Below are 27218 nucleotides of genomic sequence, written 5' to 3' on the forward strand. Positions count from 1 at the left end.
TTCAGCTTGAGTGTCAGTGTAACATTTCAAATGGTCGTTTGTAATTAGGCTGCATAATTTACTTTTAATAGCTTTCCATTCCTTTCAGGTGTGATGTTGATATTTCCCACACCGGGAGCATTGCATTGACTTCACAGCGTCTCTCCAGCCTCTTTCAGTTCGCGACGCTCCCTTAGTCATATTTTACTGAATCATAGAAACACTAAACGCAGAGCAGGCGGCGCCGAGAGTTTTAAGCGTTGATCGTGGTGTGTTCGTTGAAACCCGGTGCCGTACGGCTTGCACGCAGAGACTTTTCAGAAATACAGGTACGGGTTAAGCAACGAGCTGATAGCGTGGATGTAACGGTGCTGCCCGCTTTTTAATGGATATTACCAATGGCATGTCATGCAACGGCCTCGTACAGTGGAGCGGCCTAAAAAAATTTCCAGTCCTGTAGGCGGCGGGAGGTGAAAAGTAATTTCATCGCTTGAGCAATCGACTGAATAAAATAGCGCTTGCCATTCATTCTGCGAACTGGGCGTAAAATTTAATGTTCGGCTACATACATAGCGAGGCAGAGAAGGGTTAGGAAGGGTGGGAATGGACAACGGCGCATGGACACCTCCCCGTGACGTAGAGGCCGCTAATCCTTTATACATTTCCAACACAAAACAAATTGTTCGCGAAAATTACGATTAGGAATATATATGAGGAAAATTTTTCACACGGGTAGAAAACAAGACATGCTGCTCAAGGAGAGTATTCACATTTAACAACTAATGGAAAAGAGATTACTGAAGAAGGTGACCAAACCAGTGAATGCATAGCCTTGATGAAGTTAAAGTGATTGAATTTCTCTTTCTGGGATGACCGAAGGAGCGATGTGTTTTACTTGCTAAAAATGGTCAACAGCCAGGATCGTATAAATATTTATTTATTTAAAACAACCGGTTTCGACACACTTCGCTGTCATCTTCAAGTTTTAAAAAACCTTTCTGTTATGAAACTCTGGACCTCACGCTCGTGCTTCGTTTTTAAGTGTTTTAGTTACAACAGATCTTATATGATGTCCTGCTTTTAATCCTCGTGACACCTTGGTGTGAGGTCCCACATAAGATAAACGCGTTTCATTCCAAATGAGATTTTGAAGGCCTGACGATGATCTTTATAAGACCTGTCGAAACCGGCTACTTTAAATAAAGGAATACTTCTGCGATTTTGGCCGCTGAGTGTTTTTAGCAACATTGAAGTGATTATACATAAGTTACATCCTTTTGCTGTCGTCTTCAGTCTGAAATACTGTCTGATGTATCTCGCCACACTAGTCATCCTGTTAAGCGCCTCATCCCTGCTAGATACGTGACTTTAGAACTGCACATTGATTTTCGTGCCATCGTGAGTACATTGAGATTATTGGTGGTATGCTTTTAATGTTGAGATTTACATAGAGCACTTGCCATTATTAGTTGTGTATTTGTAACTGATTGGTTCGGTAACAGGTATATGCAAAGCCACTCGAGAAAACTTTTAAAACCAACGTTGGATTAATTAACATTTATTGATGAGGACCGGTTTCGGCATTTGAAACTGTCATCTTCAGGTATTGAAAAGCTTTTCTTTTATAACTCGTGTTCCATTATGAGGTTATCAAGCTTGCTGTGTCGTCATTATGGCGGAAAATATTATGCAAATTACATTTGTACGAGGTAAACCGCAAAACAGTTATAAAATTTTATTGTAATCAAACAGGAAACTTACAAGAACATCATTTTTCGCCATAGTCTCCTTCCATTTCAATGCACTTGATCCATCGTTGTACAAGCTTCTTGATGCCCTCATAAAAAAACGTTCTCCGCTGAGCTGCGAGACAGGAATGCATCACTACTTTCACTGCTTCATCCGAGGCAAATCGACTGCCTGTGGACCGAACGAAGGATAGTCAGAAGTGGCAAGATCGGGACTATGTGGGGAATGATCAAGTACTTCCAAATTGAGTTTCTGGAGCGTTTCAGCAGTGTGGGTAGCAGTATGCGGACGGGCATTGTTGGGCAACAACACAACGCCTTTTAATAATAATCCTCGGCGTTTGCTTCGAATTGCAGACTTTAGCCTGGCAGTAAGCATCTCACTGCAACGTACACTGTTCATTGTTGCGCCCCATTCCCCATAATGTTCCAGTACTGGACCTTGTGCGTCCCAAAAATCTGTAAGCATCAGTTTTCCTACGGAAAACATTTCCTTGCAAAGCGAATTTTGATGTTTCCATTCCATACTCTGACGTTTACTGTCCAGCTGGTAATGATGGTTCCATGTTTCCTCGCCAGCAATGATCCTGTCTGAGAATTTGTCCCCTTTGTTAGCATAGCGATCCAAATGTTATTTGCAGAAGTACAAGCGCGTTTGTATATAGAACTGTGTGAGTTGTTTTGGAACTCATCTCGCACAAACTTTATGAAACTCAAGTAGGCAGAACCATGATTAATTTGCAGACGATATGCCACTTCGTCAGTTGTTAATCGTCTGTCTAAGAGAATCATTTCGCTTGCACGCTCAATGGTTTCATTTGTGACGGTAAACGGTCGTCCGGCTTCTTCATCGTGCGTAACTCTTGTGTGACCAGCTCGAAATTTTTCAGTCCATTCGTAGACACTCTGTTGAGGAAAAACACTGTTCCGTACTGTACAGAAAGTCTCCGATGAATTTCGGCCCCTGATACTTCTTCCGATTACAAAAAAGGATCACTGAACGTTGCCCTTCTTTCGTGCAATTAGCGGAGCAGCCATGATTAACAGCACGGCAACGATAACGAAATTAACTTTGCAGCTTGAAAATTACAAAGATAAAACAACGGACTAACAAAGCATGCGTCATCAGTGTAAAACGACAGTACTACCAAAATAAACAAAAAGCATAACTAAATTGCGGATAATAATTGACTTACCCTCGTAGGCCTGTCAAACGTAAAACCAAATGTAGATAAAAAGCACGATGCGCAAATGAGAAGGTTTATACATGTAGCACTCCATTAAGGCTCCCTAGTTCTTGCTGTACAATATATGCAGCAAAAATGCACATTGGTATAAATGTTCGCATTTACATAACAGTGTGTTGCAAAAACTAACAAGCCTCAGTGGAGTGCCCGTGTGTGAGGAGATTCCCATCTCCACAAGGCGCATTTTATCTGCTTATGGTTTTACTTTTCACAAACCTAGGATTAATGTGCTATGTTTTATCCAACATAATGATGACATGACAAGAGTGATAAACTCAAAATCGAACACGATTTACAACCAAAAAGTTTTTGAAAGTCAGAAGATAATGTTTAAGTTCTTATGAACGGTCGTCAACGATATACCACAACTTTAGGAATTTAAAACTCTGCAACGACAAAAGGCAGAGCTAAGCACTATCTGTCGGCGAATTAAGGGAGCTATAAAATTTCATTTAGTTGTACATTTGTTCGCTTGAGGCGCTGTTGACTAGGCGTCAGCGTCAGTTGATGCTAAGATGGCGACCGCTCAACAGTAAGCTTTTTGTGTTATTGAGTACGGCAGAAGTGAATCGACGACAGTTGTTCAGCGTGCATTTCGAACGAAGTATGGTGTTAAACCTCCTGATAGGTGGTGTATTAAACGTTGGTATAAACAGTTTACAGAGAATGGGTGTTTGTGCAAAGGGAAAAGTTCTGGACGGCCGAGAACGAGTGATGAAAATGTAGCACGCATCCAGCAAGCATTTGTTCGCAGCCCAGGAAAATCGACTCGCAGAGCTAGCAGAGAGCTGCAAATTCTACAATCAACTGTATGGAGAGTCCTACGAAAAAGGTTAGTTATGAAACCTTATCGTCTGAAATTGGTTCAAGCACTGTCTGCAGCTGATAAGATTAAAAGAATCGATTCTGTGATTTTATCCTTGCTCAAATGGAAACAGATGAATCTTTCGTTTCAAAGATTGTGTTTAGTGATGAAGTAACTTTCCACACTAACGGGAAAGTCAACCATCACAATGTCTGTATATGGGGCACTGAGAATCCGCGGGAAACAACTCAGTATGAACGTGACTCGCCTAAGGTGAACGTTTTCTGTGCCATTTCAGCCAATAAAGTTTTTGGTCCCTTTTTCTTCGAAGGTGCTACTGTAACTGGACTACAGTATCTGGAGATGTTAGAGAATTGGCTGTTCCCTCAGCTCGAACAAGAAGCACAACAATTCATATTTCAGCAGGATGGAGCGCTACCACATTGGCACTTATCTGTCCGTAACTACCTGAACGTCAACTACCAGAGGCGATGGATCGGCCGCCAGGCAGCCCGTGACAGAGCACTTCATCACTGGCCTCCAAGAAGCCCTGATCTTACCCCCTGCGATTTTTTCTTATGGGGTTATGTTAAGGATATGGTGTTTCGGCCACCTCTCCCAGCCACCATTGATGATTTGAAACGAGAAATAACAGCAGCTATCCAAACTGTTACGCCTGATATGCTACAGAGAGTGTGGAACGAGTTGGAGTATCGGGTTGATATTGCTCGTGTGTCTGGAGGGGGCCATATTGAACATCTCTGAACTTGTTTTTTAGGGAAAAAAAACCTTTTTAAATACTCTTTGTAATGATGTATAACAGAAGGTTATATTATGTTTCTTTCATTAAATACACATTTTTAAAGTTGTGGTATTCTTTTTGAATCACCCTGTATATTAATTCATGCGAACTTGGCTATAAAAAGTTTTTCAAATTAAATGTAGATCGCTCCTTCCACTTTTTCAGCATGGGAAATTTTATCAAGTTACCTTCCATTAGGAATGTGTATGCACTCAACGGCTGTGATATGACTTTCAAAATGATGGAGCACAGTTATCACTCGTCCTCTTCTTTCAGGTTTTATTGAAGTAAATCTTGATTTCTTCCAGTGCCGAGTCATTATCAGTGCACTATTTCATAGATTCAGTACATGTCCTAGTACGTCCCCTATTTCGCGGGCTTCTGTCACAGTTCATTCAAGAATTTAGTTAATTCTGACACGTGTGGAAATACTTCTGCAATGTCAGTATTAAAGTACAGTTGCCTGCGTAAGGACAGTATCGTCTCTAATAACGTATTTCCGAATATCTGCTACATTTTGTTTTAATTTACATGTGGATTGATTTCTGTAAGTTACAATGTGCTCTATTGGGCTCGTGGGTAACCATTCTGTATAGTCGAGCGACTGTGCGGGAAAGAGATTAGAGGACCTGCAAGAAAGCCACGTCAGGTGGGATAAGGCAAAACGCAGTTCTGGTCGTTCGGATAGTTTCGGGCATTACCTACTGTGCTACCTACAACCGCATTAAACTAACGTCTGTAGCCGAGCATTGCTCTCCCTCTAGACGTTTTACGTCCCATGCTTCTTTCGCTTACCAAATTGACGGTTCTGTGATATCTCAGAATGTATCCTATCAACCGACCTGTTCTTTGAGTCAAGTTGCAGCGTGAATTTCTTCTCTCTTCAGTTCGCTCTAGTACATCTTCCGTAGTTATCCCATGTATCCATCTAATCTTCAACATTCTTCTGCAGCTCAAAATGTCGAAAGATTCTATTCCCTTCTTGTTTGACCTGACTATCTCAACGTTACATTTGATATCATTTAAGAAAAGACAATCTAAAAAATTAATTTATGTTCGATGTTAGTGAATGCTTCTCTTTCCAGACACGCCAGTACCTTACAATTGCCACATTACGAGGGGGAGACCCTCAGAGATTTCCAGTTCTCTCAGCAGGAAAACGATATGTACAATGTATCGAATGAGCTGTGCTGAAACTAACTGATTTACAGAGTGAATCAGAACTACACCAACAAACTTTCCGCGGCTCTTACGAGCATTTTAGTATAAGGGCCATATGGTCTATGGCGGCCCGTTGCAGAATATTAATGTAATTAAGATTTATTGACTTTATTACGCTAGTTACCTTTGTTTTTGAGGAAGCACGTTCAGAACAGTGAAAATGCTCGTAATATTGAATGAAGCGCCAAAGAAGCTGGTATAAGCATGTGTACTCAGATACAGAGATATAAAAACCCGCGGAATATAACGCTGCGGTCGGCAACGCCTATAAAAGACAACAAGTGTTTGGCGCATTTATTAGATCGTTTACTGTTGCCACAATGACAGCTTATCAAGATTTAAGTGAGCTTGAATGTGGTGCTATAGTCGGCGCACGAGCGATGGGACACAGCAGCTTGAAGGTAGCGATGAAGTAAGAACTTTCCCGTACGACCATTTTACGAGTGTACCGTGAATATCAGGAATCTGGTAAAACATCAAACCGACGCCGCTGCGGCCGGAAAATGATCCTGCAAGAACGGGACCAACGACGACTGAAGAGAATCGTGACAGAAGTGCAACCCCTCCGCAGATTTGCTACACTTTTCAATGCAGCGGCATCAACAAGGGTCAGCGTGCGAACCATTCAAAGGAACATCATCGACACAAAGCTTTATTCATCGCCTGGACCCTTTCAAACCGACATTGGACAGTTGATGACTGGAAACACGTTGCTGGTCGGACGAGTCTCGTTTCAAATTGTATCGAGCGGCTAGACATGCACGAGTAAGGAAAAAACTTCACGAACTCATGGCCCCTGCACGTTATCCGGCGACTTTTCAAGCTGGTGAAGGCTCTGTAATGGTGTGTGGCGTGTGCAGTAGGAGTGATATGGGACCCCTGATACGTCTAGATACGACTCTGACAGATGACACGTACATAAGCATGCTACCTAATCACCTACATCCGTTCATGTCCATTGAGAATTCAGTCGGCTTTGGGTAATTCCACCAGGTCAATGAGACACCCCAAACGTCCAGAATTGCTACAGAGCGGCTCCAGAAGCTCTCTTCTGAGTTTAAACACCTCGGTTTGCCACCAAACTCCACAGACACGAAGATTACTGGGCATATTTGAGATGCCTTGCGACGTGCTCTTTAGAAGAAATCTCCAACCCCTCGTATTCTTGCGGATTTATGGACAGTTCTGCAGGATTCATGGTGTCAGTTCCCTCCAGCACTATTTCAGACATTAGTCGAATCCATGCCACGTCGTGTGGTGGAACTTCTGTGTACATCCGGGAGACCTACACGATATTAGCCAGGCTTTTCAGCATATAATTGCGGAAAGGGGCAAGTCAAAATGCAGCATGTGGTATTTTGTAGGCGACTTTGTACCACCGCTGCAAAGACAGCTGAACTCAGGGCCGTTGTTCCGTTTTTCGCTGCTTTCCGTGAACCTAGACGTGGTATACAGAATGAAGAGAAAATTATGTACTTGGAGGTCGGCAGGTGATTCGTCATACAGATTCAAGCTAAAAGTTTGCCTAACAAAAGTCTCTTCATTTTGTCACGCAACAATAACCAGTCAGATGATAATGGGATCCATTACAATACATGTATGTGTCCATCAACAGCACAATGCACAACCACAGAGGTCCTGTCAAGTTTCCGATGGAGTACACAAACTATGAATACGTCGATATGCTTTTGGTGCTAGGTGCATCCGATAATCAAGCTGCTGCTGCTTGTACGTAAGCTGCAAGGTACCCACAAAAGTGCCAACCAGATACGAAAGTTTTTCGTCGCCTGGTGCAACACCTTTTGATAATCTTTATCCACAAGTAATGAACAGAGGTCGTCCAAGGACTAGACGTACTTAACAAACAGAGAACAAGGTTCTTGAGGACGTTCATCAGTCACCTCGGCGAGGAAGCCGTGATACTGCTAGGCAGTTCCAGGTTTCTCAAAGACGGTTTGTTGAAATGTTACTCTTTGAAGAACTACATCCGTATCATTGCAAATTAGCTCAACACCAGCTGCCAGAAGACCATATTCGACGAGTATAGTTTTGTGAATGGCTTTTGCACCAAATGGAATATAAGTAACATATTATTAATAACGTGATATGTACCGACGAACGTAGCATCACTCGTGAAGCTAGGTTCTCCACCGCAGCCATTATTCGTCAGAACACAACCTAAATGTCTTCTAAAATGGTACAAACGGTTCAGAGCACTATGGGACTTAACATCTGAGGTCATCAGTCCCCTAGAAATTAGAACTACTTAAACCTAACTAACCTAAGGACATCACACTAATCCATGCCCGAGGCAGGATTCGAACCAGCGACTTTAGCGGTGTTTCACACTGTAGCGCCCAGAACCGCTGGGCCACAGCGGCCGGCCCACATGTCTTCGGTTAACGTGGCTTTCAGGCCCCTTTGGCATAACCTGTTGGCCGGGAATGTTGGGAAGGGTGCTTGAGGGCCCATAACGCTGCCGGACAAGTTGAATCCGCTCCTGTGTCGTACGTTTCTTTGAAATACTTTGCTTGACTCATCATAAAACTCCCCACTTGGTTGTCGGCGACAACTATGGTTTCAGCATGAGGGCGCACCGCGACACTGTGGAATGAAAGTCCGTAACCTTAAACGAAGCTGTTCCAGGGTAATGGCTCGGTCGCACAAGTGCGGCCACTTAAAGGGACAAGTTGGTAGAACCACACTCATAGACGCACACGACCCAATAGCTCGCATGCATGCGGTTTCAGCTTGGGTGGGTGCAGATGTGTTGCGTAGGGTCCAGCAACGTATGATCCAGAGAGTGGTGAAGTGAATGCAAATGCAGTGCGGTTGCTTTGAACATCTAGTTCGAGTGAACGTCGCTCTTAATTGCACGTACCGGCTGTGTGAAGATAAGCTTAGACGTCAAAAGTACATAATGGAATTATTGTGCGTAGAATAATGTACGCCAGAGACGACCCCACTGTCCTCCCACGTCCGACGCTACGACGGTCAGGGCAGGAATGGACTACATTTGACTCGTAGTGTGTACTCATGGATTGGGGGCCCAGCGTCTGACCACCACTTTGGCTTTGCCACGCCTGCGTTTTTCGAACGAGCGGTACGAGTTCTACAAAAACATGAAAACACCGCGAGAAATGGGCTACTGTCATCTTTGATCTTCTTTAATAATGTTACTCTCAAGAATCGTGAAACCATAACGAGAGCACAATCCATTTGTAAAACAGAGGTATGGAGTGTGCTATCGTTATGGTTGTACGATAAATGCGCAGTAACATTATTTTCAGAATATACGAAGATGACAGATAGACCCGTAAAAATAGGTCGTTGAGAAACTAAAAGTATTTCAATACGCTATGTTGCAGACAAAAACTTTTATTTATTTTATTTTAAAGGCTAGATCGTACATCCGTAAATGTCACATCCTATGCTGAGAATTCAGTCTTCGAAGACGAAGGAAGAAAACATAGTGCAGTAAAAATCAGACTCGATTTCAGGATCCTCTGTCGGAAAATTCTAAAGTAAGAAGAAAGTTACGTCTGCTGTAGTAACTAAATAACAGTGGCAAAAAGAAAGCAATTACTGTGTCACATTTTTATCGTAGTTAAGCGAGACGTGAGACGTCACCGAAAACTGTTAGCGAAAATAATTGCAGTAGATGTGGGTGACGTTAGGAACAAAGAAACAGGCAACGGCGTACTTGTTTGCTCGTAACAGTTGCTCCCGCCCGATATACGGGATAAAAGCTTGACAGGAAAAAATGCCATTTTGCTTTTGTCTCAACAGGTTTCGCAGCTCGATTGGTAACTGCTGAAAATATTTTTCATTAAACTTTTTTTTAAATGCACGTCAAACGAAAAATCGTTGGCGGTTACTCGATGGAAGTGTTTCTATTGTTAGTTGTTATGTTGGGCACGTTTTCCGTACTGACGTCAAGACTGGAATAAAAATGGATGACAGCGTTACCAACTGCTTGTTACGTACTTTTTATAAGTTAAAAGCTACTTTCGTCAGGTAGGAAATGGTGGCATCGGGAATGAAAGAATCGAGCATCTCAAGAATAAACTCAGTATTCGTACAGTATTTGCTCATAACATGCAGAAAAGAGCTGTAGCTCACTTTTATTCGGCCTCCAATTCTTCGTGACATCAAGGGTATAAAGCCTTACCAATTACACAGTATTAGAACTATTGAACGAAAGAGAACAGTACAGAGATAAATTTAAAGTCTAATACAGAAAGGCAAATGTATGGAGTAACATTTATTTTTGTTGTTGTCAAGGCATGAAAATGCAAGGTTTCCTAAGAGAGAAACTGACAGTGTGCTTACAAAGACACAAATCTGTAATAATAATCTAACAAAATTATGAAAAAGGCAATTCAGAATGAATGTTTCACACTGCAGAGTCAAACTTTCATTCTCGAAACATCCCCCAAGCCGTGGCTAAGCCATGTCTCCGCAATATCCTTTCTTCCAGTAGTGCTAGTCCTGCAAGTTTCGCAGGAGAGCTTCTGTGAAGTTTGGAAGGTAGGGGACGAGGTTCTGGCGGAAGTGAAGTTGTGAGGACAGATCGTGAGTCGTGTTTGGGTAGCTCAGTTGGAAGAGCACTTGCCCGCGAAAGGCAAAGGTCGCGAGTTCGAGTCTCCGTCCAGCACACAGTTTTAATCTGCCAGGAAGTTTCAACAGGGCGATCGATTTACTGCCCGTTTGTGAGTTCATGCGATGGAATACGTATATTGTTGAGCGTTTCTGTACTTGAACAGCGAGGTTCAACGTTTAAAATACTCTTAACAGGCTGTGGCACTCAAAACACCTATGCAAATTAACGTTTTACTTCTCAGTAAGTTCTGCGAAAGGCCACAGTAAGTTGCCGCATGTCGAACCTATGGCACAGTGTTTACTGGTTGATGTGCTACAACATTGTTATTTAAGGATACAAAGAACGAAATTTACATAAAATAATGCCCCTTTTTGTTGGATGATCGTACTAACCTGTCGAGAAATGGCACGCCAGTGTTTAAAGTATTATCACGTATTTAAACGCAAAGGAAGTGGAACAAAAAAATGGCTCTGAGCACTATGGGACTCAACATCTTAAGTCATAAGTTCCCTAAAACTGAGAACTACTTAAACCTAACTAACCTAAGGACATCACATACACCCATGCCCGAGGCAGGATTTGAACCTGCGACCGTAGCAGTCCAGCGGTTCCGGACTGCAGTGCCAGAACCGCACGGCCACCGCGGCCGGCTGGAAGTGGAACAGAAATCTCCAACAGTATACCTTCACTAGGCATGTAAGTTACATACTCTGACCCCTTGTTCATGCATGTTGTCACAGCCATTTTTGATTGGGTAAGTTGGAATTTCGACAACTCTCATTTCGACATATAAGGCGTCATTATATCTGTAATGTTTCCAGACTTTCCATGGAAGTCTCATCAGCACAGTTTTGACATTTGTTTAAATATTTTTATGACGTATCCACCACAGGGACCCAAATTCAGGGTGTTCTGCGTTTATGTAAATAAAATATGTGCTCTACTATATCGCTTAAGAGCGCTCACTGTCATGGACTGTGCGGCTGGTCCCGGAGGAGGTTCGAGTCCTCCCTCGGGCATGGGTGTGTGTGTTTGATCTTAGGATAATTTAGGTTAAGTAATGTGTAAGCTTAGGGACTGATGACCTTAGCAGTTAAGTCCCATAAGATTTCACACACATCTGAACATTTTTGAGCGCTCACTTACCTAGTCAAAAACGCCCGCGCCCCCTGCCCCGCTCCCTCCCTAGCTCCACTCCTTCCTCTCGTACTGCACGTGTTGACGCACTAAGTCCTGTTACAAGAGCACACAAGGGTTCAACTAGCTCCACTCACTATTAGGAATAAGAAAAACAAAAAAAAAAATAAAAACAAAGTTGGCAAGCAAAGTAGCCCCTCCACGCCGTGTGCGTGGTCTGCGGGATATTTACGTGTGTTTAAATTGGATTGTTCACCATCGATATGCAGCACGACGAAGAACTAAGTATTCGGGAAGGATAAGGTTATTTACTAGTATACAGAGTGCGAAAACAGAGCTGCCACCTCTCGAAACAAGAACGCTTCGAATCCACTTGGTCACCGAATGTAGCGTACGGTGGGTGAGAGATAGAGGTACAGAATAGAAAGAATGTCAGTATCGGTTGAAATGACAGTTGTTTTTTTATTGCATTACATATCCAAATTTCCAACATAGCAGCTATCATCAGTCACGCAGAATGAACGAAATTGTGACGGCACATATTCCAATCTAACTTATCCGTATACAAACTTCAGTCCAACTAAAGAGGTATGTTGACAGATAACGCCACAAATATCTCGCAGATCGGGAGTACTTTCTGGCCTTAACACCGCAGAAATGTAGCCGGTCCTACTAACGGGTGCTTCCAAATTACCGGCTAGGTGAATTAGAAATGACCGTATTGTGTACCCAATGTCACCTTACACATTCACGTCAGTGTTGGCCGGGCCGATTTAAGGTCCTAGCCACACAAGTGGCATTTTGAGACGCCAAGCTAATAGGGGCGACAGAGCCCGTATCATAACTACTAGCGATACCTGAACCCGATTAAAGAATGTTGTGAAAGAAGCAAACACAGATACGCAAACAAGACGCAACGAGAAAATGGCAAATGCGTGGTTACGAGCCACCACCGACTTCACTGACAAATATTGTTCAATTTAGTACCATATTAATGATAATAAATTTATTTGAAACGCTATGACAAAAATATTCTATCTGATGTGCAAAAAGTATGAGACCGATGAAATACCCTCAGACTTTAGGAAAAATGTAATAACTCGAATTCCAAAGAAAGCACATGCTGGTAGGCCTGCTCATTACCGAACTATGTTTAACTAGGCATGTTTGCAAAATGCTAAAACCAATTCTTTACAGAAGATTGGAAAAAAACTGGTAGAAGCAGACCTCAGGGAAGATCTGTTTGGATTCCAGAGAAATGTAGGAATACATGAGGCGATACTGATCTTACGATTTTTCTTAAGAGATAAGTTAAGGAAAGGCAGATCTACGTTTAAAGCATTTCAAGAGTTACAGACGGTTTCTTACGATGTTGAGTGGAATATTCTCTTTGAAATTCTGTATGCAGTTAGCAGGGGTACAATACAGGGAGCGAAAAGCTATTTACAACCTGTGCAGAAGTCATAGACCAATTGTAAGTGTCGTGAGGCATGAAAGGAAAACAGTGGTTCAGAAAGCAGTGTTATGTTACTCAGTCCGTATGCTGAGACACCACTTAAGGAACCAAAGAAAGATTTGCAGTATGAATTAAACTTCAGGAAGAAGAAATAAAAAATTTGAGATACGCCGATGACGTTGTCTGTCAGCGACAGCAAATGACTGCCAAGAGCAGTTGAACGGATAGGACAGCATCTTAATAGGACGATACAAGAGGAATATCCACAAAAGCGAAATAAGGTAATCGAATGTAATAGAGTTAAATCAGGTGATGCTGAAGGAACTGTACTGCGCAACAGAATTTAAGGATCAGTCGATAAACTGTAATCCCCACCCATTGCGACGCGGAAGTTTAAAATTCTTTCCTCTCTAATTTTCAAAAGCGTAATACCATGTGACGCCACCCACGGACCCAACGACGCTTCAGACAGCTAGATTTCGGCACATGCGAAAAAAAAAGGCCAGAGTTCAGAAGTTCGTGTGATCTGTAATATGGGTTAATGATGTCAAACTGGCATCAAGTCTGACCACTGTTCCGGCAAATATCATCGTAGATGCGTCACACGATGGAAAAGTTGCTAAAGCCCCTCTTATCCACATTCCACGTCTTCTTTCGACGCCTCTCGGATGGAGGCTGGAGCCGCGATAAACCTCGCTGATGTACGTTTGCAGGTGGGGATATCCAGCGACAAATTCATGGTAAATCTTCAGCTGCCCTCTATTTTGTAAAATTCGCTTTGCTACCAGTTTCGGTCAAAAGACCATGATCAAACATAGGCTGGCATAAACGGCTAGAGAGTTAAACGATAATAACAATAATTCGCTCTTTTGACTCCATTATAGAGTAAAAAGCTTTTTACAGTACTACTTTGAACATAGTTGCTGAGGTTCAGTGACCGTGTCAGAATTATATTAGAGCAAATAAGCCCTGGGTCACAAATATTAAGTTAAAATTGACCAGGTTAAAACACATTAATAAAATTAAAGTTTGAACTGACTGGTAAAAGATGCAGTACTTACAAGCCACATATTAAAAAACATCTAAGCCGGAAAGGCGACGTCATGAATTGTTGTGAGTAAGAGGGCGAGCCGCTAAGGGCTGCTCGGACTTAAGTGAACAAGGGTTGCATCTTTTTCCAGGCAGTACAAACATTAATTTTATTAGTGTATTATACACGTAATATGTTTTGGAACAGTTGGTCTAATTCTGAAGACGACGCTCATAGTAGCGTCGAAACCTGGTCAATTTTCACTTAATATTTTGACCGAGGGCTTATTTGTTCTAACATAGCTTTTTACAATAATAACTGTGTACAATAGTTTTCATCAAGAAACAAAATTCGCAATGACAACTAGTAACACACTGATTGCTTTATTATGGTTCGACTTCGGCCAGCTTAGAAAGAAGCTAGAAAGAAACGGAATTGCACAAAATAAGGACAGCTGAGGGTTTGCCATGAATTTTAACAAACATTGTTTCTTGAGAGTCACCAAAGAAAACATTTCAGGCACACCGCTGCTCAGAAGTGGCACGAAAAGGCCTCCGGGCATGGTATAAAGAGCGTTAACGAATCCACCTCTTCCCCTGGGACGTTGATTCTCACACATTTCACGGTTGACAACGACAGTGCGTTATAAGATCAGGAATAGTAATAAGTTCTCCACGGCGTTTGACACTGCTGACAGTCACAGCCGTTTCAGCCTTTCTATAAGGACGTTTTGGGCTTCATCCTCATCGAAAATGTTCGCACCCATGTGCAGCACAGCGCGACCGCAATTTTTGCTCTCGTGTATGGATTGGAAACACTACGGTGGGGGACCGAGCGGGGTGGCGCAGTGGTTAGACACTGGACTCGCATTCGGGAGGACGACGGTTCAATCCCCGCGTCCGGCCATCCTGATTTAGGTTTTCCGTGATTTCCCTAAATCGCTCCAGGCAAATGCCGGGATGGTTCCTCTGAAAGGGCACGGCCGACTTCCTTCCCCGTCCTTCCCTAATCCGATGAGACCGATGACCACGCTGTCTGGTCTTCTTCCCCAAACCAACCAACCAACCACTACGGTGGGATGAAAACCATTTGACGAAATTTGAAGGTGATCGGAAGTAGCAGAGGGTGCTTCTGCTTTTTCAGCGTCCGTATTTTCTGTCCTCCTGTGGAGCAATTACAGAGGGGATACGCACATGTGTGAAGCGTGAATGAAGTGGAAAATGATCCCTCTAAGAGACCACCATTCCCCCCTCACCCTCCGCCACCCCACGACATTTCGGCGAAACCCTTGGTGGAACCCATACATCATTCTTATGAATTTTAAAAATGCACCTGGACAGACAGAGCCCGTTTCTAAGTTCTAGGAGCTTGCAGGCCGGCAACCTCTTCTACACCCTCCCATTCCAGATGGCATAATATCAAGCTTAAGAGCTGCAGCATAGCCTGCCTGCTGGCGCTTAGGACCCTAGTCACTGATTCTGACCGCACAAGTACACTTTTAAGGTGCTCAACAAAGGCAATTGCGTGGCACTGATGATTTTGATGAACTGAGGGGATTAAATATCTTCTCCGTTTTATGGACGATTTTGCCAGTGTCGTAAACCTCATCGTGGTCAAGACACAGGAGGACGCGATGCACCGTTTTCTACCTAACATCACTTTCAAATTTCGTAGAATGTTGTTGACGGTCTCTAGCAACTCCGACCTGTACATGAGTGCAAAACGGATGTCGCGCTGTGCTCCAAAGGGGTTAGATCAGTCTTAATTGGGATGCGGCTCCACAATGTTCTTAAAGAAGGGTTGAAACTTCCGAGGCCCTGACAAGAAAGATTGTCGAGAACGACTTCCTGTTGCTCAATGCACTGCGAATTGTTCTCTACCACGTAATTTGTGGGATACAACGCCACAGGAACGCCGCAGGTTAAGGGGTTGTTTCATTGATGTCCTTTATGCCACTTCCTGAGGCCTCCACAAGCCGTTTCTGAGTGGCTGTGTGTCGAAATGTTTTCCGCGGACACTCATAAGAAAGCAACGTGATTTCAACGCTGTGCATCGTTGTTTCGACCTCCAACGGATAGACAACGAAGGGGTGAAATGTGAGTAAGAGGGGCTTTGACGATATGATAATCATATGACACGTCCACGGTGACGTTGGGTGGAATTTTGGTGAGGTGTGGTGCCAATGTGACGCATTAACCCACCGAATACGTCACATGGACTTCTTAGCTGTGGCCTTTCCTTCGCATGTGTCTACAAAAAATGGTTCAAATGGCTCTGAGCACTATGCCACTTATCTTCTGAGGCCATTAGTCGCCTAGAACTACTTAAACCTAACTAACCTAAGGACATCACACACATCCATGCCCGAGGCAGGATTCGAACCTGCGACCGTAGCGGGCGCTCGGTTCCAGACTGCAGCGCCTAGAGGCGCACGGCCACTCCGGCCGGCATGTGTCGACACCTTGATGTTTAAAATGTCGTCGAGCCCGAACATAACGTCATAATGCGCCACGCTTTCGCGTCATTCCAGAGAAAGATTGTACGTACCTTTGCCCGAATTTCCAAACAAGCTACGCAGTAAGTGAGAATTATGGGCTTTCGCAAATTTGATGCCATGGATCTGTTGCGCAATGTGGATTAGAATACGAGAAGCTACAAGTAGTAGATGAGTATTGTTATTTGTGCAGCAAAATACGTGTAATTGATGATGGCGGAAGTAGAAAAGATAAAAAACGTAGACTATCAGTAACAAAAAGTGTGTCTGAAGGAGATAAATTAAGTAAAATTAAATACAGATTTAATTATAGGAAGAATTGTCTGAAAGTATTTGTCTGGCGTGTAGCCACTCATGGACGATAAACAGTTAAACGACGAGAGAATAATGGATTTTGAAATGTGGTCTACAGACGAATGCTAATGATTAGATGGATGAATTACGTAATTGACGAGGAGGTACTGAACAGAAATGGAGAGACGACAAATTTGTGGTAGTACTTGACTAAAAAAGAGATCGGTGGATAGGATTTTGAGACATAAAGGGGTCACCAATTCATTATTACACGGACGTAAGGGGGTAAAAGTCTTAGAGAGGGACGAAGAGATGAATACATTAACCAGACTAATTAGGATGTAGGTTACAGTAGTTATTCGGTACTGAAGAGGCTTGCACAGCCCAGAGTAGCATGAAGAGCTACGTCAAACCAGCATTTGGACTGGAGACCACAATAACATCGTTTCAAATGCAATCTTTTCGATTAAATTGGCATCTGCTGAAGATCAAGTTTTATCCAAGGCGTACCTTAACAAGATATGTGGAGCCAATACGGTACACGTCTCTCCAGCAGTTACAAATTTTTCAGATAGCCCGCACATCAACTCGTAAATCGTTGCAAGACTAAACAATTCGATAGGATCTGACAGTAGCAAGGTTCTGGTCGAAAATAAAATGAAACCTGAAAGACAATTGTTTATTTACTTACCAAAGACGCTGTTTTTTTTATTTACCGATGCAAGTTCATGTCCAAATTTTATCTAAACATTCTCAAATGACAGTTCCTGTAATGCACGTGAACACACGGTTGACACTGGAAAGAATATATTCGTCTGTGACAGAAAGAACAGACTGTAGCACCAATAAATGCCAAAGACATAGGTTGAAGCTTTAATAGTGGTAAATTTATACACATGGCTGTGAATTTTCCAGGGAGAAAGTAATCCCGACAGTTGGTACAATTATGGAAGGCAGAAAATGTTAAATGTCCATGTCTATGAAGCATGAAAAGGGAAATACTGTTTACTCATACGCGTTATAACAGAAAACAGGAACTTTAAAATAATGTACACACGTGTGAAGCAGACTGTGGGCTGAAGCCTAGATGACCACAAACATGCAATTAAACACCGCCACGAGGTAAGCCCCCTTCATCAGTAAATAAACTGTTAATATTCGTGTGATTGGCTGTATTTATTTTCTGAACACACTGACAGAACGTCAGTCCACAACCAAATTCCGCCACACTAACGCACTGAACTTGTTGTAGGTGATACGGATACATAGCACTGCGATGCATTATTCTCCAAACACTACTGTGGCTCCTTCCACGAATTTAAATGCCACGTCTCCTAGTCGAGATTCCTGGTCAGTGTTCGATTGTTTGTAGAGTCACATTTTCAAGCAATCGTGTAAGTTATGCAGGCCCACTCGGTTCCGTAGCATGTGGAAAGCTTCCAGAATCTCAGAGGCATTGATGACCCTTGTAAACGTTCGTCAAGCGGCCTCCAGAGCATTGTCGTTAGCCCTGCCATACACGAAATATATATCCACATACTAGTCGTTTCTGTAATGTTCCATGTTACCATGAACACTCATACAACAGACGCTCCGCAAATAAATGACCGAAGTGGCAATCTGACTGTGTATTCGACTGTCGTATCTATTTTGTTCGCAGCCCCTTGTCTCAAAAATGTAGACAATGACCTCATCAGGACCGACATGGTGTGATGATGATAATATTTGGTTTGTGGGGTGTTCAACTGCTTGGTTATCAGCGCCCGTAGAATTTCGCAATCTTTTTACGGTACAGTATCGCTGCTTTTCCCGAATGATGAAGGAATGATGACAATGACCTAGTCCACGGGTGGAGAAAATTCACTACCTGACCGGGAATCGAATCCTGGATCCCGCGATCCAGACGAAGCAATGCTAACCACTAGATCACGAGCTGCGGATATCGACATGCAGTAGTTTACGCAGAATAACGTCAGTTGTGGCTGGTAGCCACAAAGTTTGCGGATTCTTGTTTACTGAGAATTCTTTGCTTCAGGTATCGTGTACTTCTGTACGCTTCTGACCAAGAATTATGAAACATTTTGTGTTTATGAAATGAGTAAAATCCGAAGGAAAGGTATATGTTGCTTGTGGAAAAAATTTTTTATCGAACCGGTCTTGGTTCTCGCGCCCTTCTGACGATGACGAATGTAATCTGTAAATGTTTGTTCCGTTTGGACCCTCCACCCAGAGATACGTTCATCATGTCTTGGGCATCTTTTTTAATTTTACCTTTTTTTCAATTCGCCTTATCGAAACACTGTCTCTTTCGGTTGACTCAGACATGTATCAACACCTATGTGTCATCTTCAGTTGGCGAAATTTATAATCGCTTATCCATTGTAGGCTTAATAATTATAAATTGTTTTTTGCTTAGTTTTCGACTCACATGTTATAATTTATAGGCATAAAAAAGTTAAACGATTATAAAATTTGTATTACACTTTACAGGAAAAAAATTGACCCACAGAGCACGACAAATAGGTGTCGAAATGTGTGTGGGTGAATTAAAAAAATTGTTTTGCATAAGGCGGATTTGAGGAAAAAAAACATTAAAACGTCAAGAGGCGCTTCAAACCTGAACAAGATGTCTCCTTGGACGTGGGGATATTCAACCGCCAAATAATTGTAAAAATTCGTGGTGAAACCTTAAACCGTCATTTATTTAGCAGAATTCACTACTGATTTCGGAGGTCTCCATTCTCAAGCTTAGCTGGCATAAACAGCAGGAAAGTTATACCATAATTACACCATGTTCAACTTACGTTATAGATTTCCTGCCGTTTTGGCCAGCTAAGCTTAATAATGGCTAAGGACAGAAACTAGTAGCGAACCGTGTGAAATAAATGAAGGCTGAAGGTTTCACCATGAATTTTAACTGACCATGATGATTCATCACGTTGTTGTATGTGAACAGACGCTTCTAGAAAGACGACGAGGTATTACTGTTGTACCCAGTGTTGTTACTGGGTGAAACACTGTCAGCGTGCAGACAATATTGCCGCGTCCAGTGAAGCTACAACGACGGTTTCTGTAAAGACAGTCCATAGTGCTTTAATCATCGTCATATTGTCGGTGTGTACACTTTTGTTAATGCAAAGCAGCCTATATTCTGACTAGACAAGTATGTCACGGCTCTACAACACTGTACAAACTAGTGAATAACATGTCTAATCTCTCCAGCGCTAGCAACCGTGCAAGGCCACTGAGATTCTGCATGGCATTGGGTGTAGACTTATCGATTCTCCACTTGTATGGCAGAAGTACTATCGGGACTAGTGCGAGCAGCAGTGCCCCGGAACAATAGGCTGCAAGCTCGACAGGCCACGATCCCGCTATCGTCGTCTTCCGACATGTGGAGATAGGCGTTTTACCTTCTTACAATTGGAATAACACGTTATTCACACAAACAATATTCAAATGTAATACCTGAATGACAAACTCAATGCTTAATCTCTCCTCTTACACAACATGTGGTGAGTGTTAAGTGTCGCAACTGCGCAGGTCATCGTGTTCGATTAGTGGATTCTTCCTTGGTGGGATGTCTGGAATAGGGAGCAATCAGCCTCATGATGCAAACTGCGGAAGTACTTGAGCAAGTGGCAATGGTACCAGGTCTGCTAAATCAACAATGGCCAGGTGTGCTGTGTGCTAACCCTCATAGTACGCAAATGGCGCTATTGGCCGATGATAACATGGCTATCTGTTGATCCTGTTTCGTCTGCTTATAGTCAGAAGGGCAGTAGTTTCTTATACAAAATTTAGATGACGCTACTCCTACCAATTTGTATGGACGTGCTAAAATGCTAATAATTTTAATAGCCAAGCTCGTTCCAGTTTGATGTGCTCACGTTGATGGCAAAGTCATAGAACGTAAGATCACTTACTTTTATTGAGGCAATGATGCTTTAGAGGGTAGAGCGCAAGCTTGTGAGATTACAACGGTGTGCGCAGGTGAGGCGGAGATCGGCCGGCGGCGGCGGTGGGGGCGGCGGCGCCTGGGGGCGGTGGCGGTCTCGCTGGTGACTCTGGCGCTGTGCCTGGCTGCGGGCGGGCTCGTGGCGGGGCCGCTCTTCCAGCAAGAACCGCCGTCCTCCAGCCTGGACTCCAGGGTCGCAGTCGTGCGCAGAATACTCAGCGACGTGCCGCTCATTGACGGGTAAGTCGCTTCCGGCCGCCCGGAATTCACTGCATCGCTTCCTCGTTACAGTTTCACACGTAACCCGACAAGTACGAGAGCTATTTTTTTCATTGTCGGATCTGAAGTGAAATGGAAAACACATTGAAAATCAGAAATGTCTTATTAGAAACATCCAGTATGCCTTCCAGCTACTTCTCTACCTAGTCGCCACTTAGACAAAGGTCGTACCGTAGCAACAGATTTTCGATAACCTGTCTTAGTAGGCAGATGCATGTGCTTCCCGCCAATTGTCTACGATGGTCAGCAGCTCGTTGTCTGAACCAAAATGTCATCCTCATAGCTGCGGTTCAAGTGGGGAAAGAGGGAAAAATGAGATGGAGCCACTGCCCATCGAAAACGTTGCAGGAGCTTCTTTGTTGCAGCTGTAGCATGTGGTCGAGAATTGTCATGAAGAAAGACAATGCCTTGTGACAACATTCCTCTTTACTTCTTTCTGTTCTTGCTAAACAAGATCTAAGGTTGACATAGACTTCCTTCCCTGACTGCCACCATCATGAACCTCTGTGCCCCCAGCTTCAAAGTTGCTGCACCACTGCCGCACTTTCCTGTGATATATGCTTGAAATCAGGCGGAATCCCTCTGCATAGGGAAATTGAATAGCAGCACGGACTTCACACTTGGCGGGAAACAACTGTTCTAGGCTTCGTTAAGTATTATCTGTGTGCTAAGAACGGGACGCAACACATCTGTGCAAAACTTCATCGGACTCTTACTGCGGCTTTAATTTTGCGACCCATCGGACCGCGAATAAAAAGAAAAATGATAAAAGAAATTGGGCCCTCGGAGTAATCCGTATTCTCCTCGACGGCGACAGTTTGTCGGAGACAAAAGCATCGTCAAGAGCGCCGCGGGGAAGTGTGACTGCAACGCTCTTCTTCTCTACACAATGAGCTGACGAATAGGTGAGCAGCAGTCTGCTACTGTTTGCTCATGACGCTGCAGTATATGAGAAAGTGTTGTATTTCAGTCAATCTATAAGGACACAACATGACTTAAACAGAATATCTATTTTGTGTAATGATCAGCAACTTCCTCTGAATGTGGCAAACTAAAACAAATGTTTAAGAAAAACAATCCTGTAATTTTGAAATACTGTATTAGAGTTGTATTGCTTGACATAGTAACGTCAATTAAATATTGAGGCTTAGCCTTGCAAGGGGAAGTGAAAGAGATCGAGTACGTGAAATCGGTTGTAGGGAACGCTGACGGTCGACATCAGTTTACCGGGAGAATTGTATGAATATGTAGGTATCTTTAGAGGAAAATTGTTACAGAATACCCGCCCAAACCATTCTTGAGGACAGCTGAACCCCTTCGGATCCTCGACAGATCTGATCTTACGATGAAAGGGAAGCAATTCAAAGATGATCTGATAGATTTGTTAGCTACAGGTTCGAACAACACGCAACTATTAACTGTTACGGAAATGCTTCGCGAACACAAATGTGAATCCCTGGAGCGATGACGGCGTTAATTCCGCGAAACGCTATTGAGAAAGACAAGAATATGGAATTGCGTGACGGGCTTAAACATTTCCATCCTTTTACGATGAAACAGATATTTATTGTAAACCTTTGAATAACCACACGAAGTACATCAAACATTCTGGAATCGATATTGAAAGAAAAATTATCCGTTAACGTATGTAATGATTGAACTCTGCCACGACGCGTCGTAACGCTGGCATACGTGACTTCTTAGGGAGTGGATAGTAAAATGTACTCAGCTCCCCAGTCTTATTATTGACAACAGTTAGTAAATAAACATATTTTAGAGCAGACCGCTTGTACTTTGCACTTCTAACTAATTTGGAGAAGAGTACGTTCCATTAACGTGTGCTGATGCTTATCTCCGGTAGCGTTGTCTAGAGGATGATTTCTTGTGTTCATCTGCAGTCAATAATGGTACAGTTTTTGTCAGCTGCCTGAATAAAACGCAACCTTCGTTTTGGGCTGATATTCAGTCGAAGAAAAGTTTCTTCGTGACACTGACGATACATCTCTTTTTCACCAGCATAACACTGAAATCTAACTTATTTCCTTGTAAGCCAAAGAACCAACGGCTGTCTACAGTATAAAAATAACTAGTCCCAAATTATAAGCACGCTAATACACTTAGTTCCTCACTCGTCGTTACATGTATAATGACTGTCCCAGATTACCAAAAAAAAAAAGATACACATGTGCCAAACATCGGTTCCTAAGAATTTCAGTTGGTACTAAAAAATTAACTGTGACATACATTATTGTACATAAATGATAGACGTTTATGCTATATTTCAAAATATGATTTGTGGTATAGTTCCTATTCAAACCAGTTTTGAATCGAATGTGAAGTAGTTGGATAGCATTTTTTCGAGTTACTGCATTGATGTCTGAAATAGAATAAATACATATACACATAAATATATAGACACGTAAACTGTAGCTAAGAAACGGGCTTGCAAAAACTGAAGTGAGCCGAAATATTGGCTCCTCTGCCGAAATCGCTTAAGGCCACAAAGACAATACCAGAATCTTCACTTCAGGAAACAAGTGTCAAAGGGCCCAATACTGACCATAAACATCAGGCTAGGATCATTATAATATAAACCTAGGAAACTTCATCAAAGGCAGGATAGCTAGATTTTTCCTACACGCAATAAAGTTCCCAAAGAGGTTTTATGAACTGTAGGACCTTATCCCAGTACCATGAAAGCAAAGACAGACCTAAAAATGGGAATTACAGTGGTACAGCCGGCCGGGGTGGCTGAGCGATTCTAGGCACTACAGTCTGAACCGCGCGACCGCTACGGTCGCAGGTTCCAATCCTGCCTCGGGCATGGATCTGTGTGATGTCATTAGGTTGGTTAGGTTTAAGGAGTTCTAAGTTCTAGGGAACTGATGACCTCAGAAGTTATGTCCCATAGTGCTCAGAGCCATTTTACAGTGGGACAGAATTCGACATCGGAGCTCTCCCATAAAAGTCGAAAAATTCAGTAACTCCATTTAAACCGCCACACAAATAAGAATTCATTCTACATCGAATAGTTTTGTCTATTCACTGGTGTTGCCTAAGGCCATGAATTAGTTACTTTCATCATAAGTGGCGATTATGTGATCCTAAGGTAGAAACACCAGCGCCATGGAAACGACTGCAAAATCAGCAATAAAATTAATTATAGTTCATACCAGAAAATTGGGTGGATCGCTTGATGTGGTTACCCAAACCAATCAGCTACGTCCTTTACACAACAGGTGTATCACACTGAAATTCAATACTCCAGATCAGTAACTTCCTTATGTCCCGAAAACTTGTTGAAAAGTACCTGAGCCAAAGAAATATGACGCTTGCGAGTTGCGGGATATTAATTCTTAGCGACACACTAAGAGGCGACACAGGTACTGAAAGTATCCGATTACTACAAAAGGCAATGTTTGTTTCGCCGATTTCATATTGACTGCACAGGAATGACACCTCAAATACAATCAAAATCGTATTCTAACGCGTAATTCATATAGCTGAATAGTTCCCCAACAAAAATAGCTGTTAAAGTTGACTAAAACAAGATGCTGTCAAACCAAGGCATATTACAGGGAACAAAGACATACTCACACCTCGGCGGTCAATCCCAGAGTAACTTACAAAAGTGCTTGACAACGGTCGTTGTCGCAAGGATCAGTTTTCATCGATTGGCTTTGATCAGTCCTGTAGCCAACTTGAGGACGAAACTGACGCCGAGCGAGGCGACGCATTGGTTAGCACACCGGGCTCGCTTTCGGGAGGAAGACGGTTCAAACCAGCGTCCGGCCATCATGATTTATGTTTTCCTTTACGTTCCTAAATCGCTTCAGGAAAATGTCAGAATGGTTTGTTTGAATGGCCACGGCCGACCTCGTTCCCCATCCTTTCCCAACCCGATAGAATTGATGACCTCACTGTTGGGCCCCCTATCCCGAAATCAACCAACAAACCAATGAAAATGACGGGAAAGCTCAGGAGGTAACCATGTTCCCAGTCACCTATGGAGGAACTCCATAACGTTACCTCTACAGGAGAGAATCTCTATGTCACACAACCAGCATATTTAAAAATTCAGTTAGTAATAAATTCACACTTACCGTTAAGGGGCAAGGTGAAACAGGGTGACGTAATTGTTTATCAGAAGGAAATAAATATAAGCGCCCTATGAGTATTCCCTTCCCTAGAACTTCATCGAATGGCACCGAAAACATCTGTGTAGCTCAGAAGTAATAACGAGGAATATAAACGGAATAAGATGAAAGAGGGCTCGAATGTACCCATTTAAATTTAGAAACGTACGTCACGGATAACATTCTTTTCACTTACCATATTTCGTATAGCTCGTAGGTCATACTCCTCGCCCTGCTAATAGAGACTTGATTTCATCTCATTTCTTTTAATAATTTATTTCCTCAATCTGCTCAAACACAATGATTAAAACAGCTATACTGTGGGTGCGGCATTAAAAAATTACCAATTAAGATTGTTGAGCTAATAGCCGATATGCGTGAAACCCTGAAAGCATTGGTTTACGGGGCATTAGTAAAGATTGGGGACTCTGTACACTATCCCTCTATCGTCACCTCGAAGCGAATCATTGTTAACGAAAAATAGTTCTCAGTTACTATTTACCCCGTTTTCCCACTGTCGTGTTGTTGCTTTATTCCAAATACATGAAAGAATAACTGATGTACAGAGACATGAACGAATCAGTCTCTAAAAAACTTAATTTACAGAAATTCAGTTTCTAATGAAAGACCTCATGAAACAGCATTTCTGATAGTAAGTAAACGAGTAAACGGACAGGAATTTGTGTGTCTGAATCACCAAAAACGTGAAATAATAAAATCGAGGACATGGAAACACTACACGGAAGACAGAGATATACACCGAGGCTACATAAGTCATGGGATACCTCATACTATCGTGTTGTACCTACTTTCTCCCTGCGTAGTGCAGCAACATGACGTGTCATGGACTCAACAATTTGTTGGAAGCATGTGCAGAAATAATGAGCCATACTGCCACAGTAGCCCTCCATAACAGCATAATTGTTGGCTGTACAGGATTTGCAGAACAAACTGACCTCGCGATCATGTCCCATAAAAGCATGATGGGATTCATGTCAGGTGATCTGGGTGGCCAAATCAGTCATTCGATGTGTTCAGAATGTTCATCAAACCAATCATGAACAATTATGCCCCAGTATCATGGTGCATTGTCATCCCAAAGAATTACATACTTGTTTGGCCACATTAGGTCCATGAATGGCTGCAAATGATTTCCACGGAGCGGGGCATCACCATTTCCCGTCGATGTAAACACAGCCAACACCATTATGGAGCCACCATCAGCTTGCACAGTACCTTGTTGACAGCCTGGGTCCTTGGACTCGTGGGGCGCACACTACACTGAAACATTACCACCTCTTCTTACCAACTGAAATCGGGAGTCATCTTACACGGCCACGGTTTTCCAGTCGTCTATGGTCCAACCGATATGTTAACGAGCCCAGCAGAGGCGCTGCAAGTCATGTCGTGCTATTAGAAAATACACTCACGACGGTCGTCTGCTGCCAAATTTCGCCCCACTATCCAAACGGATATATTCATTGTACCACCTACATTGATTTCTGTGGTTATCTCACGCAGTGTTGCTTGTCTGTTAGCATTGACGACTATACGAAAACGTCGCTGTTCTCGGTCTCAAAGTGATGGCCACCGGTCACTGCGTTGTCCATGGTAAGAGGTAATGCCTGAAATTTGGTGTTGTCAGCACACTCTTGACACTGCGGATCTCTATATACAAGTATTGACTTCCCTAACGATAAGCGACATGAAATGTCCAATAGGTCTAGCTCCAACTACCATTGCACATTCAGAGTCTGTTAATTGCCGTCGTACGGCCATATTCACGTCAAAACCTACTCACACTAGCCACCTGGGTACAAAAGACGGCCCCGCCAATGCACTGCAGTTTTATCCCATGTGCATTTCGCTACTGCATGCCTTTTTGACAACAATAGGTGCATTCTTCACCAGAAGGATGCAGCGAAGTGTTAGTTCAATACATTGTTGCCCACTGAAACTGCAACTACACGGTAATATATTCTAGGTATACAGTCTAGTAGGATGAATAGGTGTTTCAATTGTTGGTAAT

General features: G+C 42.9%; 1 protein-coding gene across 1 annotated transcript in view; it reads left to right on the forward strand.

Moving 5' to 3' along the window:
* LOC124606160 (dipeptidase 1-like) overlaps positions 1-27218 on the forward strand; it is a 369120-nt gene that overhangs the window by 60112 nt on the left and 281790 nt on the right. The window contains exon 3 of the mRNA XM_047138127.1: positions 20870-21014. Coding sequence (XP_046994083.1) covers positions 20870-21014 — 145 coding nt within the window. The remainder of the gene's footprint in view (positions 1-20869; positions 21015-27218) is intronic.

This window comes from Schistocerca americana, chromosome 3 (assembly GCF_021461395.2).
Source record: "Schistocerca americana isolate TAMUIC-IGC-003095 chromosome 3, iqSchAmer2.1, whole genome shotgun sequence".
Lineage (NCBI taxonomy): Eukaryota > Metazoa > Arthropoda > Insecta > Orthoptera > Acrididae > Schistocerca > Schistocerca americana.